General features: G+C 41.9%; 1 protein-coding gene and 1 long non-coding RNA gene across 4 annotated transcripts in view; one reads left to right on the top strand and one right to left on the bottom strand.

Moving 5' to 3' along the window:
• LOC133493620 (uncharacterized) overlaps window positions 1-11,094 on the bottom strand; it is a 31,592-nt gene extending 20,498 nt beyond the window's left edge. For 2 of the 3 annotated variants that reach the window (XR_009793062.1, XM_061807175.1), the window contains exons 1-2: window positions 8,881-9,123; window positions 8,430-8,569 (exon numbers count right to left, since the gene is read on the bottom strand). Coding sequence is in view for 2 of the 3 variants with exons in the window: in XM_061807175.1 (XP_061663159.1) it covers window positions 8,430-8,569; window positions 8,881-8,885 (145 nt within the window). In the remaining variant the exon portion in view is untranslated. Of the gene's footprint in view, window positions 1-8,429; window positions 8,570-8,880; window positions 9,124-10,342 lie in introns of those variants that run through there. The other variant, XM_061807176.1, reaches the window with a different exon arrangement.
• On the top strand, window positions 9,317-11,202 carry LOC133493656 (uncharacterized). Its single transcript, XR_009793086.1, has 2 exons — window positions 9,317-10,256; window positions 11,068-11,202. It is a non-coding gene; the product is annotated as an uncharacterized LOC133493656 (long non-coding RNA).
• The last annotated feature ends 2,223 nt before the right edge of the window (window positions 11,203-13,425 follow it).

Genomic DNA, 13,425 nt, shown 5'->3' with positions numbered 1-13,425 from the left:
TGGTGGAAATGTCTTTTTCAGTACCATGGATCTCACATCAGGGGTTCTACAACATTCCCCTCTATGAGTCTGACAGGCAATACACAACCTTTACAGCCCCCTTAGGGCTGTATGAGCATAATAGGCTTCCCCAGGTCCTATGCAACAGCCACGCGTCTTTTTTTGCAGATGATGTGTCAGTGTCTTTGGTGACTTGAACTTCTCCAGTCTCCTTTGTTATCTAGATGACCTGTTTGTCTTTGCCCCCTCTGAGAAAGAGGCCCTGAGAAGGATCGCCCAGGTCTTTTCACGCCTTAGAGCCAACAACCTGAAGCTGGCACAGAAGAAATGCAACTTCCTACGCAGGTCTGTGAGATTTCTCGGCCATATGGTGGACACCAGTGGTGTCACAGTCGATCAGGAGAAAGAGAAATTCGTCACAGTTTTCAGTAAGAGGGATCTCATGAATGATGATCGCTGCAAGTCTTTCCTTGGGATGGTGCTGTTTTATTAACACTTTATCGCTGGCTGTTCTTCCATTGCAAAGCCACTTCACATTTTAACTGCTGGACAGAAGAGGTGCTGGCACCTTCTGAGAACTGACTCCTCAGAATTGGACTCCTGTCTGTGAGAGGGCGTTTGAGGATGTTAAATCTGCACTCCTCAACAGTGTGGTCTTGGTGCACCCGGACTTTGTCAAGCCATTCATCCTCTCTACTGATGCTTCCCTTGATGGTCTGGGTGCTGTCTTGTCTCAAGTGCCTGATGGTAGCGATAGAGCCAGACCCATCACATTTGCAAGCAAATCCCTGACTAGGAGACAAGCAAAGTATCCTGCTCACCGACTTGAAGTTTCTCGCTTTCAAGTGGGCGGTTTGTGAAAAGTTTAGTCACTAGCTTAAAGGTCACAAGTTCAGCTCTTAAAGCTCAAAGCTCTTTCATACATCCTGATCAAGCCAAAACTTGATGCTTGCGGGCAGCATTGGGTCTCAAAACTGGCTTCATATTCATTCAATCAAACAGATCCCTGGCAGATTGAATGTGGTTGCAGATGCAATGAGCAGGGATCCCTTTGTGAAGCCATTGAGGGAGCGGCTACTATACTCGTCTTATTTTGAGCTACTTAACCAGGCCGATGATGTCGTCAATGAATATGTGCAGGACACACTTTTCACCTCACTTGCCAACCACAGTCCCTGGGCAATTTCTCTGCTGCTTCAGTTCCTTGTACCTGAGTCCCTGCAGGCAGATGCCTTGTTCGGTGTCCATGACCATGTTGGTCACCAGGGTCAGCTTCACACGCTTTCACTGGCTCGTCAGCGATTTTCTGGTGCAATATGGAGAAGGATGTTCGCAATCATGTGAGGTGCTGCCACAGATGTGTCCTTGGGAAAACCCCAGAGCCTTCAGTCAGCGCTCCATTGAAGAGCATTAAGACCGCCGCCCCCCTGGAGCTTGTTTACATTGACTTTTGGTCAGCTGAGGACAGTAATAAGTCCGTGGATGTTCTGGTGGTTACTGATCATTTCACCAGGTTTGCACATGATTTTCCCTGTCAGGACCAGACGGCCAAGAAGGTAGCAAATAAGTTGTGGGATAACTTATTTTGCATATACAGTGCCTTCTGAACGTATTAGACCCCCTTGAACTTTTCAACCTTTGCCAGGCTTGAAACATAAAGATATAAAATTGTCCCTTTTTGTCAAGAATCAACAAGCGGTACACAATCGTGAAATTGTACAAAATGTATTGGATATTTTAGACTTTTTAAACAAATAACTGAAAAGTGGGGCGTGCAATATTATTCGGGCCTTTTACTTTCATTGCAGAAAACTCACTCCACAAGTTCAGTGAGGAGCTCTGAATGATCCAATGTTGACTGATGATGATAAATACAATGCACCTTTGGGTAATCAAGTCTTCGTATAAATGCACCTGCTCTGTTTAAAGTAAGGAGAGCATCATGAAGACCAAGGAACACACCAGGCAGGTCCGAGATACTGTTGTGGAATTTAAAGCCGAATCTGGATACAAAAAGATTTCCCAAAGTTTAAATATCTCAAGGACCACTGTGCTAGCAATCATATTGAAATAGATGGAGTATCAGACCACTGCAAATCTACAAAGACCCGGCCGTCCCTCTAAATTTTCACCTTGAACAAGGGGAAGACTGATCACAGATGCAGCAAAGAGGCCCATGATCACTCTGGATGAACTGCAGAGATCTACAGTTGAGGTGGGAGAGTCAGTCCATAGGACAACAATCAGTCGTACACTACACAAATCTGGCCTTTATGGAAGAGTGGCAAGAAGAAAGCAGTTTCTCAAAGATATGCATAAAAAGTCCAATTTGTTTGCTACAAGCCACCTGGGAGACACAAACATGTGGAAGAAGGTGCTCTGGTCAGATGAAACCAAAATCGAACTTTTTTGCCACAATGCAAAACGATATGTTTGGTGTAAAAAAAAAAAAAAAACACAGCTCATCACCCTGAACACACCATGCCCAGTCTCAAACATGGTGGTGGCAGCCTCATGGTTTGGGCCTGCTTTTCTTCAGCAGGGACAGGGAAGATGGTTAAAATTGATGGGAAGATGAATGGAGCCAAATACAGGACCATTCTGGAAGAAAACTTGTTGGAGTCTGTAAAAGACCCGAGACTTGGACGGAGATTTATCTTCCAACAGGACAATGATCCAAATCAAAGCCAAATCTACAATGGAATAGTCCACGAACAAATGTATCAAGGTGTTAGAATGGCTAAGTCAAAGTCACGACCTGATTCCAATTGAGAATCTGTGGGCAGAGCTGAAGACTGCTGTTCACAAACGCTCTCCATCCAACCTCACTGAGCTCGAGTTTTTTTGCAAGGAAGAATAGGCAAGAATTTCAGTCTCTCAATGTGCAAAACTGATAGAGACATACCCCATGCTACTTGCAGCTGTAATTGCAGCAAAAGGTGGAGCTACAAAGTATTAATGTAAGGGGGCCGAATAATATTGTACACCCCACTTTTCAGGTTTCTATTTGTTAAAAAAAAAAAAAAAAAGTTTAAAATATCCAATAAATTTCATTCCACTTCAGGATTGTGTCCTACTTGTTGATTCTTGACAAAAAAATGAAAATTTTATATCTTTATGTTTAAAGCCTGAAATGTGACGAAAGGTTGAAAAGTGCAAGAGGGCCGAATACTTTCACAAGGCATTGTATGGTTTTCCCCAGCGCCTGAACTCTGAACAGGGTGAAAGCGAATTAATTGCTGAGCTTTTGGCGCTGACAGGACTTGGTAAGTCGTGCACTTCATCTTCCCATCCAATGGGGAATGGCAGAACGGAGAGGTTCAATTGCACCCTTGGGAACATGTTGAGGTCTTTGCCACCTCGTTCTAAACAGAAATTGCCATGAATGGTCCAGACCATGACCTTCGTGTAGCACTGCACTGTCTATAAGACCAAAGGGTTTGCACCTTCTATCTGTTTGGTCAGGTGCTTCGACTGCCAGTCAACCTCCTCTTCAAGAATGTTCTCCATGATAAGACTGTGTGTGACTATAATGCCTATGTGAAAACACTTCTGGATGACCTGCACTGCGCCATGACGTTGGCACAGAAGAACTGCTCCGCTGAGCAGAAAAATCAATATAATCAGTCCAACAAGTGGGTCAGGGGTCAGTCTTTACCTCTTGCAGACCGGGTGTTTCTGGCGAACAAAGGTGTTAAATGTAAATCCAAACTCTCTGACAAATGGCAACCTAATGTCTACATTATTGTGGCAGCGAAACCTACCTTATATGTCTACTGGATCAGCGATAGAGATGGAAATGAACGTCTTGTTCACCGGAACCTGCTTCTTCAGGTCAACTTCCTGCCCTTAGCTGCAACTCGGGATGATGATGATGCTCCAGTAACCATGCCTGTTCCCAGTGAGATTGATGACCCTCTTCCTTTGTGATGGCACTGAGATGTCGGGGTTGGACTCTGCAGCTGCAACAGCTACCCCATCCCTAGCTGGTTCCCTTTCCACTGTTGATGACTGGGATGATGGCCGCACTTCCTCATGGGTTAATGTCATGACATCCCTTCACTCTCACCTCTGGCAGCCCCTCCGTCCCCACCGCGCCCAACACCTTTCTGCTCATACCGCACCCTGGTATCAGATGTTGAGGACCGGCTTACCTCACGCTTTGGAAGGGTCATTAGGCGTGTGTCGGTTGATTTAGTCCATGACACAACTTGAGTCTGTTCTGGGGGTTGAGCCAAGTTCCAACAAAATAATTCCTGTGTGAGATTTGGTTGTAAGGGGTGTATCTGGCACCGAGGCGTGAAGATTTTTGTTGTTGTTTTTCCCCCTTAAATGTGTTCATGTGTATGGCCTGAATTTCTGTGTGTATAAGGCACCTCATTTTTTCTATAGAGTATTAGGGGTATATGCTAGGCGCCAAGCAGATCTACTAATTCTCCTGTCCTTTAAATACGAAGGTTTTATACTGCTGCACTATGGTTGTTTTCTCAGAGCCTGTGTTTGTGGATGTGGTCTGTAAGATGACAGAACTTTGTGTTATTCTAATTTGTTTATTTAATTTTAAGAAAACACAAAATTTGTAAATAGTTACCTGACATATTAGCCCTGAGTAGAACGTTCCAGTTAAGTACCGCCCTTGCACCCCCACGTATACTTAGAGGAGACACACCCTCCCATAATAAATACCGCGACAGTCTTCACCCCTTCTCTTTTCGCTCGCCTTGAGGCCCCAACCCTAGGCCTGGCACCAAAGAGGGGCCCCGGTGACCCACGTCCGGGCAAGGAGAACAGAGATCCAATACTTGTATTCGTCATGGGTTTTATGGAGTCATACTTTGTCTGGTTCCTCACCTAGGATCTTTTTTGCCGGAGGTGACCATCCTAAGCCTATGAAGTCCTACCTAGACAACTTAGCTCGTAGGACAGGTGATGATTTTTTTAAATTTGACAGACAAGCCGGGTCAGCAAAAGATAAATTACATATAAACTGCATATTTTAACAGCACATAAACCAGAAAAAAGCATTGACGTATTAACATATCTTTTTATATGAACAGAGTTGTTGATTGCACATTCCAGCCAATGCATCGAACGTCTGGTGGTCATTCTGCTGTGACAATTCTCAGAACAGATGTGAGGTGTTCCTCACTCATCTGGGATCTATGGGATGCTTTGTTGATGTTCACACTAAAAGTCTGTTCACAAACTTATGAACTTACTTATTAACTTATACTTACTTAAGCAACACCAGCCACCTCTGTGCCATCTTCTGGATGTTTGGAAATTTTGCTCCACTTAATGAACCATAAAACTCATCCAGTTTTAGAGAGTTGATGAACTTGTCCTTTCACACCTTGTGTCAGGTTAATCCATTTGTGACATTCATTAAACAGCAAACAATGAGGCGAGAAGGACACCGAATTTTGTTTCTCAAAGCTTTAAGGAGAACGAAGAACTGCAATGTACAATTCTTGAAGCAGTCTTCCGCGAACCCTCTCTTTTTATTACATTTAGGAGGTCCCGACCAACACTTAAAATCTAAAAGACTGTGGGGAACGCAAACTTGTACGTGTGACTATGTGTGTGCAATGGTGTTGGAAAATTACAATATGCATTTGTGAATAAAAAACATCCAACAATCAGTTCCAAAAGATCTTCTGCAATCTTGTCTCAAAACAGTCTGACTGCAGTTGCCTCACAGGATGGAAACCATCTTCTGTCGCTCTTTAAACTTAACAAAAAGAGAAGTAACTCAAAACAACATGTATATTAACCCTTCACTCGCCAGCAAAGCAGGTCTTCATTGTGAGCCCAAGCAAGTCTTCATTGCACCATCTTAAATCCTATGATATTCATGCGCTGAGCAAAGCAAATACTTTGTTGCACGGCAAAGCAAACCCTTCATTGCAGTAAATGTATGACAAATCAATAATAATTTTCACACCATTTCACAGCGAAGATTAATCAGTTCCAACTGCAACTTCTGTGGCACCTTTTCCAGGTCATGTGAGAAGGGACATGACACCAGCTCAAGTGCCCTGTCAATTTTTCCAAAATCACAAAACCGATGGCAGAATTCCTCATCCAGGTCGTCCACTGATTCTCTATATTTTTAACACGTCGCAGGGCCACTTTTAATGCAGCAAGTGTTAGGAAATGAGCAAATTACTTCTGACATTTGCTTCGAAAATAAAACTTGATGGGTTTTGAATGGTCTGTTGTTTGCTTGTATTTCATGAACAAATTGTTTTTTCCCTTGTAGTTTAACAATCAGATCACCCATGTGTCAGTATGTCCACAGTAAAAGCTAAATCAGAAAGCCAATCTGTCATTCAGCTCAGAAAAATTGTCATTATTCTCAAGTATCTCCAAAAATGAAATAATCTTCTGTTTGAAGTCCCACACACGTTGACATACTTTTCCTAAACTTAACCGGCGGTCATTAGAATGTTAAAGTAAGTCAGTGTGGTCAGGATCAGTTTCTTCAAGAAAATCATTAAACTGACAATGGTGAAGTCCCCTCCCTCAAATAAAGTTAACAAGTTTCACAACAGGCTTAACTATGTCATCAAGCTGCATCATGGATTTACACAGTATTTCCTCGTGAATTATGCAGAGTACAAAAATCATCTCCTGCTCAGGGTTGTCCTCTTTCCCCCTGTCCTGAATTCTCTTGACCATCCCAACGTTTGTTACTGTCAGATTTGGTGATCAATCAGTGGTAACGATGGCGAGCGTACTACATATTGTACTTCCATATGACCGCAACACGCTGTTAAATGAATCCATCCATCCATATATTAGCCACTTATCCTCACAAGGGTTGCGGGAGTGCTGGAGCCTATCCCAGCTGTCAATGGGCAGTACGCAGGGAACACCCCGAACTGTTTGCCAGCCAATTGTAGGGCAAATGAAGACAGACAAATCACACTCACAATCACACCTTGGGGGAATTTAGCATGTACAATTAATGTTACATGTTTTTGGGATGTGGGAGGAAACTGGAGTGCCCGTAGAAAACCCACGCAGGCATGTGGAGAACTTGCGAACTCCACACAGGCGGGGCAGGGATCTTTTGCTACGTTATGAGAGGATTACGTCTCCCCCCCCCCCAACTATTGTTTTTTTTTTTTTTAAGTAACTCTATACAGTGAAGAAAAGACGTATTTGGACACCTTGCTATATTACAAATTCTCCCACTTAGAAATCATGGATGGGTCTGGAATTTTCACCGTATGTGCATGTCCATTGTGAGAGAGATAATCTAAAAAGAAAAATCCAGAAATCACAATGTATGTTATTTCTGTGATCAGATGGAAATAAGTATTTGAACACCTGTCTATCAGCTAGAATTCTGACCCTCAAAGACCTGTAAGTCCGCCTTTAAAAGTCCACCTCCACTCCATGTATTATCCTGAATCAAATGAACCTGTGTGACGTGGTTAGTTGCATAAAGACACCTGTCCACCCCATACAATCAGTAAGACTCAAAGTTCTAGCATGGACAAGACCAAAGAGCTGTCCTAAGACACCAGTGACAAAATTGTACAACTGCACACGGCTGGAGAGGGCCACGGAGAAATTCCCAAGCAACTTGGTGAAGGAAGGTTCACTGTTGGAGCAAACATTAGAAAATGGAAGAAGCTAAATATGACGGTCAATTTCAATCGGAGTGGAGCCCCATGCAAGATATCAACTCGTGGGGTCTCAATGATCCTTAGAAAGGTGAGGAATCAGCCCAGGACTACACGACAGGACTTGGTCAATGACCTCAAAATAGCTGGGACCACCAATCCCAAAGTGACTGTTGGTAATATCCAGTTGTCCAAGACAAGCGCAAGCGGGTTAACAGTCAAATTTCTTATCGGCAAAAACAGCGACTTCGGCATTAAATATGGGTCGTCTATGCCTAGTGTCTCTAATTTTTCCACGTACCTTCGTTTATTATCACCTTCTAAATGTTTAATGGTATCGGACAAAACTCTGGGCATCGTGCTATAAGATGTATTTTCCTGTGGTCTCCAATGGATTTAGGATTGAAGAATGCTTTGCTTGACCATCAATATGGCCTGTCAAGTGACTTTGGTGACATAGGTGCATGAGCTCTATATTTTGATCACCACGGTGAGGTTTCAAGTTAAGACATTTTGACTCCGTGTCAAGCATTCCATGGATCCCATCTGATCCACACGCCTTGTAAACTACAAGATGTTACTATTATTGGAGTAGGCTAACAAAATTACGTTTTTTTTTATTTGAGGGTTGCACATCAGGTGGCAGTAGCCACCACAAAGCTCTGCTCTTCCTGCAGACCCACATCGTTCACATCAGATGTTGACAATGTTAGATTAAATGCATCATAAAATAGGTCTTGTAAATACACATACGAATATCACTGAAATTAAAATGCATGCAACAATTGAACCAACCTGCTCTGTGTAACACAACTCGAGGTTGAAGACTGAACACAGCGTCCAGTAGTTGACGTTGTGGCTTGTTCTCCACTTTTGCACCCCAAAGTTCTTCCTCGTAAGATGCTGTTGTTCTCGTACACATTTTCACACGATCACTTTGGAGGGATGAGAAAAGCAAGTGAAAACCCAATATGTGAAACAATTAAATTAAGATTAACATTAGGATAATTATAGAGTTTATAATGTAGACACTATTCTCACAAAAGATTCAGAAGTGAATCACGATGCGGAAAATAATCGTTCCAGGATATTATTTATGAATCTCAGACAAAAAACGCTGATAAAATGTAGCTGTTGGTTCATTGTATCATTCATTTAATCGTTCATTTAGTTGTTCCCCAAAATTCATTGCAGTACTTTGTTAGACATCCTTCCAAATTTGGTGGCGGTGAGAACAAGACTTTACCTCATGCTTGAGCAAAGAGTTGATCAGCAAAGCGTCTCTTTGTTTGCAAGCTAAACTTAGCCGAGACGCTTCAAAGATGACGAGACTACTCCAAACAGCACGAAGACAGCACGAATAACGTTTTAATGCACTCAAGTAGTGATCACGGGAGTCCCATGTCCAGGATTCACAACATTCGGTGGAAGATTTGGAAAAGCACTATCGTCGCTTCACCAATATGGCCGGAAGTGAAAGATTTATTACCCATGATCCTTTACGGCAGAAATATTTAAAGCAACAAGATCCGCAAACGGGCTGCAGTACTGGGTCAGCCCGTAGCATAGTGAATATTGTTGCACCATTCCCGGAGGCCGAAGATTAGCTTTTATTTTGAAGAGACATCTGGTTTGACTTCAGTTGGCGCAGTATTTAAATATTTCTGGCGCAACTGGTAAATACGTATTTCCTTTTCGCCATGCGGTATAAAGTTCTATTGGCTTGCGTAAATCTTCCAGAATTTGGATCGAACGTTGTGAATCTTCGACGCGGAACCCCTCTGATCACTACTTTAGTGGATTAAAACATCGTTCGTGCTGTCTTCGAGTCCGGTTAAAGTCGTTTCTTGCACGTTGAAGCTTCTCGTTTTAGCTTAGCCTAGCTTGCTAACAAAGAGGCGTTTGCGAGCAACAGTTCCCTCAGCAGAGAACAAGGCTGAAGTAAAGTCTTGTTGTTCTTGCCACCAACTCGTAAGGTTTGACAGAGCGGACACTTACGTGTGTTTAAAAAAAAAAACCGGGCACACCAACGACTGAATTCTGCCGGTTGTTTTCTGGGAGTTAAATATTATTTCGTTTTTATTATCATCTCCGTAATGTGATGTCTGAATCTGGCGTCGTGGTGGATGACATGTAGAACAAACGCTGTGGGACTCTTCATGCAGCCCGATTGGGGAGCTTGTCGCTTTAAATATTTCTGCCGTAAAGGTTCTTGGGTAAAACATCTCCCTTCACTTCTCGCCATGTGGGAGAATAGACTATTGTTCTAAAACAAATCTTTGGGAATATGGACAAAATTTTGTGAATCCTCGACGCAGAATGCGTTGTCTCGTCCAGGTTGAAGCTTTTCGGCCCGATCTTAGCTTAGTTTGCTAACAAAGAGATTCATTGAGCAACACTCCGCCACCAACATGAAATAATGTCTCATAAAATCCTGAAATTTTTTTGGAATAACTGGATTTGAAAAACAGCAACATTCTATCAGCGTTCTGCATCGACTTAATCAGGATTCTGAATGCCTCTGTCTATCGAGGCCTGTGACAAGACGTCACACGCAGGTGATTTCCAGCCTCGCACCATTTTGGAAGACAAGTGTACTGGCGGCTGGAACTCCACGCACAAGTGACTACATTATTGTTCTAACTTGCACAAACCAACCAGCCTCCAGCTATGGTTAAATTCTGCTCTGATGTTATCCAGTTACTTGCCAAATAGCCAGCCATCTTCATCTCCTCCGGAGGTGGAATGTTCACTGCCATGTTGTTGATGTTGTTTGGCCCATTGCTAATTCCTTCGGCAGTTTGTGTTTTTTTTTTTTTTTTAATGCGTCCTGCCGTGAAACAGCGTATTAATCCATGGTATTGTCTCTTGTTCTAGCCACTCCTGACACCATGTTTGTGTGTGTGAGTGTGTGTGTCAACAAAAAAAACGATGAGACATCTTTGAATGCTCAGTCGTGCTTGTATTTAGTCACTTCCCTCTACACATTCTGACACTTCGGCATATGCTATTGATACAAACAATTGAGAAGTGGGTGGACACTACCATTCCTAACAATTGGATGCTCCCAACAGAGCAGGGCCCAATGTAAACAGGTCAGGAGACAAGTCAGGATTTCAGCTGTTATAAAAAAGCAGGGAGAACAAGATGAAAAACGTTCTTAGTGTTATAGGGATTGGCTGGCATGCTTCCACTCCAAATCATGTTAAATGAATCCTGTTCTGAAATGTTTTTTCTGGTGTGCTATGAATAATATTATAGTTTGATACTGTACTGAGTTATGTGAATTAAATTATGAAATATTTTAGGACTGGGGACTTGTTTTAACATCAGTATCCTTTCAACAACTTATTGAAATTTGAATATCATGTTTTATTGAGCAAGTTGGCCAAACAAAAAATAAATATGTTAACATTTTGTTAATTATGATTAGCATTTCAGGCAAGCCAGCACACCTGTATGACTGCACTAATCCAGACTGGGCTCCAACCAACAAACAATCATGGAAATCAATGGACTATTCCCTATGTACAGCAAATAGAAATAAAATGTGTCCCTTTAAAGTGCATGTCTTTGTGGAATGATATAATACCCAAGCATGGATATTAAGCTTGGCTTAAGATAATGGACTTTGCATTCTTCCTTCAATATTTTGTTATTCAAAGATAGAAGCAACAGCTCTAAATTGAAAAAGAAATCTGTTACATTTGGAAGCCATTTATTGCAATTCATGCAAATTTGTTATATATATATATATATACATACATACACACAGGTTTTTGTTTCAGATATGGTGGGTAACTTACAAGTAGAACTAAATGCAATTTTCAGGGAACAGAACAGCCTGACATGTTAGATGGAGCATGAGACAATAAAATTTTGAAGTCCGATTGTTTTTTTTCCACACTTATATAAACGTTGGCGACAGCACATTTATATGGTCAAAACATTCTGATAAGGCCAAACAAAAATAATTTTGTGTTTCCGGTAACATGGACTACGAAAACTAGGGTAGGTAGGTAGGGATTTTTTTTTTTTTGTATTGACTACTTTTGAGGAGATGTTGGCAGCTTCCGGTATGCCTTCTCTTGCGTGGTAGTCTTTTGAGTCTCGTATCCTGATGTTGGCTTCAAGCTAAACCGCAGTGCTGCAACATGTGAACAAGCTTCTTCCAGGCCAGCCTTGCAGTCCCAATGTGTAGCAACAATTTTCCCCACTTGGTTTAGCAATCACTCAAGGCCAAAGTGGCTTTTCTTGCAATTCTCGGGAATGGAGAACCTGTAAAGGTAATATTGGAGTTTTTAACCTACATGCATGTATTAATGTATATAGTATCCACATTTAGATAATATTACTGAATATTTTCACCTATCATTATTGTACCAAATGAAAATTTCACAAAAGAATGGAGGCTAGAGAAATGTATATTGGAAAAAATGTCTATTTCAAATGTCATTTTGAAAATATATGTAGTACAAAGAGATGGAAACATAACACTAAGATTAATTATATTCTTTCCAGGATGGCATTACTTAACTGTCAAAATATAAGTTGCAAATGATTGTTAATTTACTATTGGCCTCACAAACATTACATATATTTAAATGTACAGGAATTAAATAAATGGATTTGCTCAAAAGGTGTAGTGAGAACATGTAGATTGACCTGAGAAAAGTCTCAGTGTAATGAAATTTAGATCATATGAAATGTAAACATTGACCTTTCCACTGACTAATTGGTATCCATTTCGGAGAACAGCTCCCACATTGCGAACCCAGCCACACACAAACTGATTGTGTGCATCCATGCTCTTGTAAGCTTTCACGTCATCTATGGTATAAACACTTGGAATGAAGATAAAATAGTTCCCAATGTCAGGGTAAATTACAGCAGGATAGTATGTCTCATCTGTGGTTCATTCCTGTTTGGGTATCTCGTAGGGGTCAACCAGTGCAAGTTTCTCCTTGTAACCATTCCTTTCGAAAGCTGGCAGGGTGTCAACATGTTTACATTTGACAGAAGGGCCTGCCATGCTTTGCTAGATCATAGAGATCAACTTCCAAGCGAAGAAACCATATAAAAACCGACTACACTTACAGCACTCGAACTTCCTTGGGGTTTGTTTGTCTTCCAATATGGCGAAAAGTTAATGAGCATGCTCGGCAGTGACGTCAGTCCCAGCCCTCTATGGCTTCAGTTGGGTATCAATACAACGTGAGCTCAAACTACGTAACACGAGCTATATGTGCATATAAAAAAAAAAAAAATGGGAGAGACCACACAATTGAAATCATTGCTTTTTTTTTTTTTTTAAAGGTGCCCATTACGTTCGTTTCTACGTAGTTTGAGCTCATGTTTTGATAGCCACCTGTCGCCAAAGGAAAGCTGCTATAGATTGGAGCTGAATGGAGGGAACCCAAACTCTTGGGATTCAAAAAATGTTTCCTAACAAATGCTATGGATGGCACAGAGGGATGACATGCAGTGGGGGATTTCACGATGAATGTGCTTGTCAGCAGCAAATCCACACCGCCCCTAGGTGGTCAAAGACTCATCAACCCTTTCCAACACAGTTATGCTGCGTCGCGCTGAAAAAGGAACGTGGTGACCCCTTTTCGAGACAAATGCTAACCTGGAAGTGGGACACAAGCGTTTAATCTGACAAGGTGATGGTTGGCACAAAATTGTGGTTATCTTGACAAAATCTAAGTGGTTGGCTGTGAATTTGGGATCTAGCTCTCAATAACCGAATCCATTTCTTAATAACACCGTCATGTCACAAAACCCATCC

Source organism: Syngnathoides biaculeatus, chromosome 20 (genome assembly GCF_019802595.1).
Source record: "Syngnathoides biaculeatus isolate LvHL_M chromosome 20, ASM1980259v1, whole genome shotgun sequence".
Classification (NCBI taxonomy): Eukaryota; Metazoa; Chordata; class Actinopteri; order Syngnathiformes; family Syngnathidae; genus Syngnathoides; species Syngnathoides biaculeatus.
This window is presented reverse-complemented; position numbering and strand designations above follow the sequence as displayed.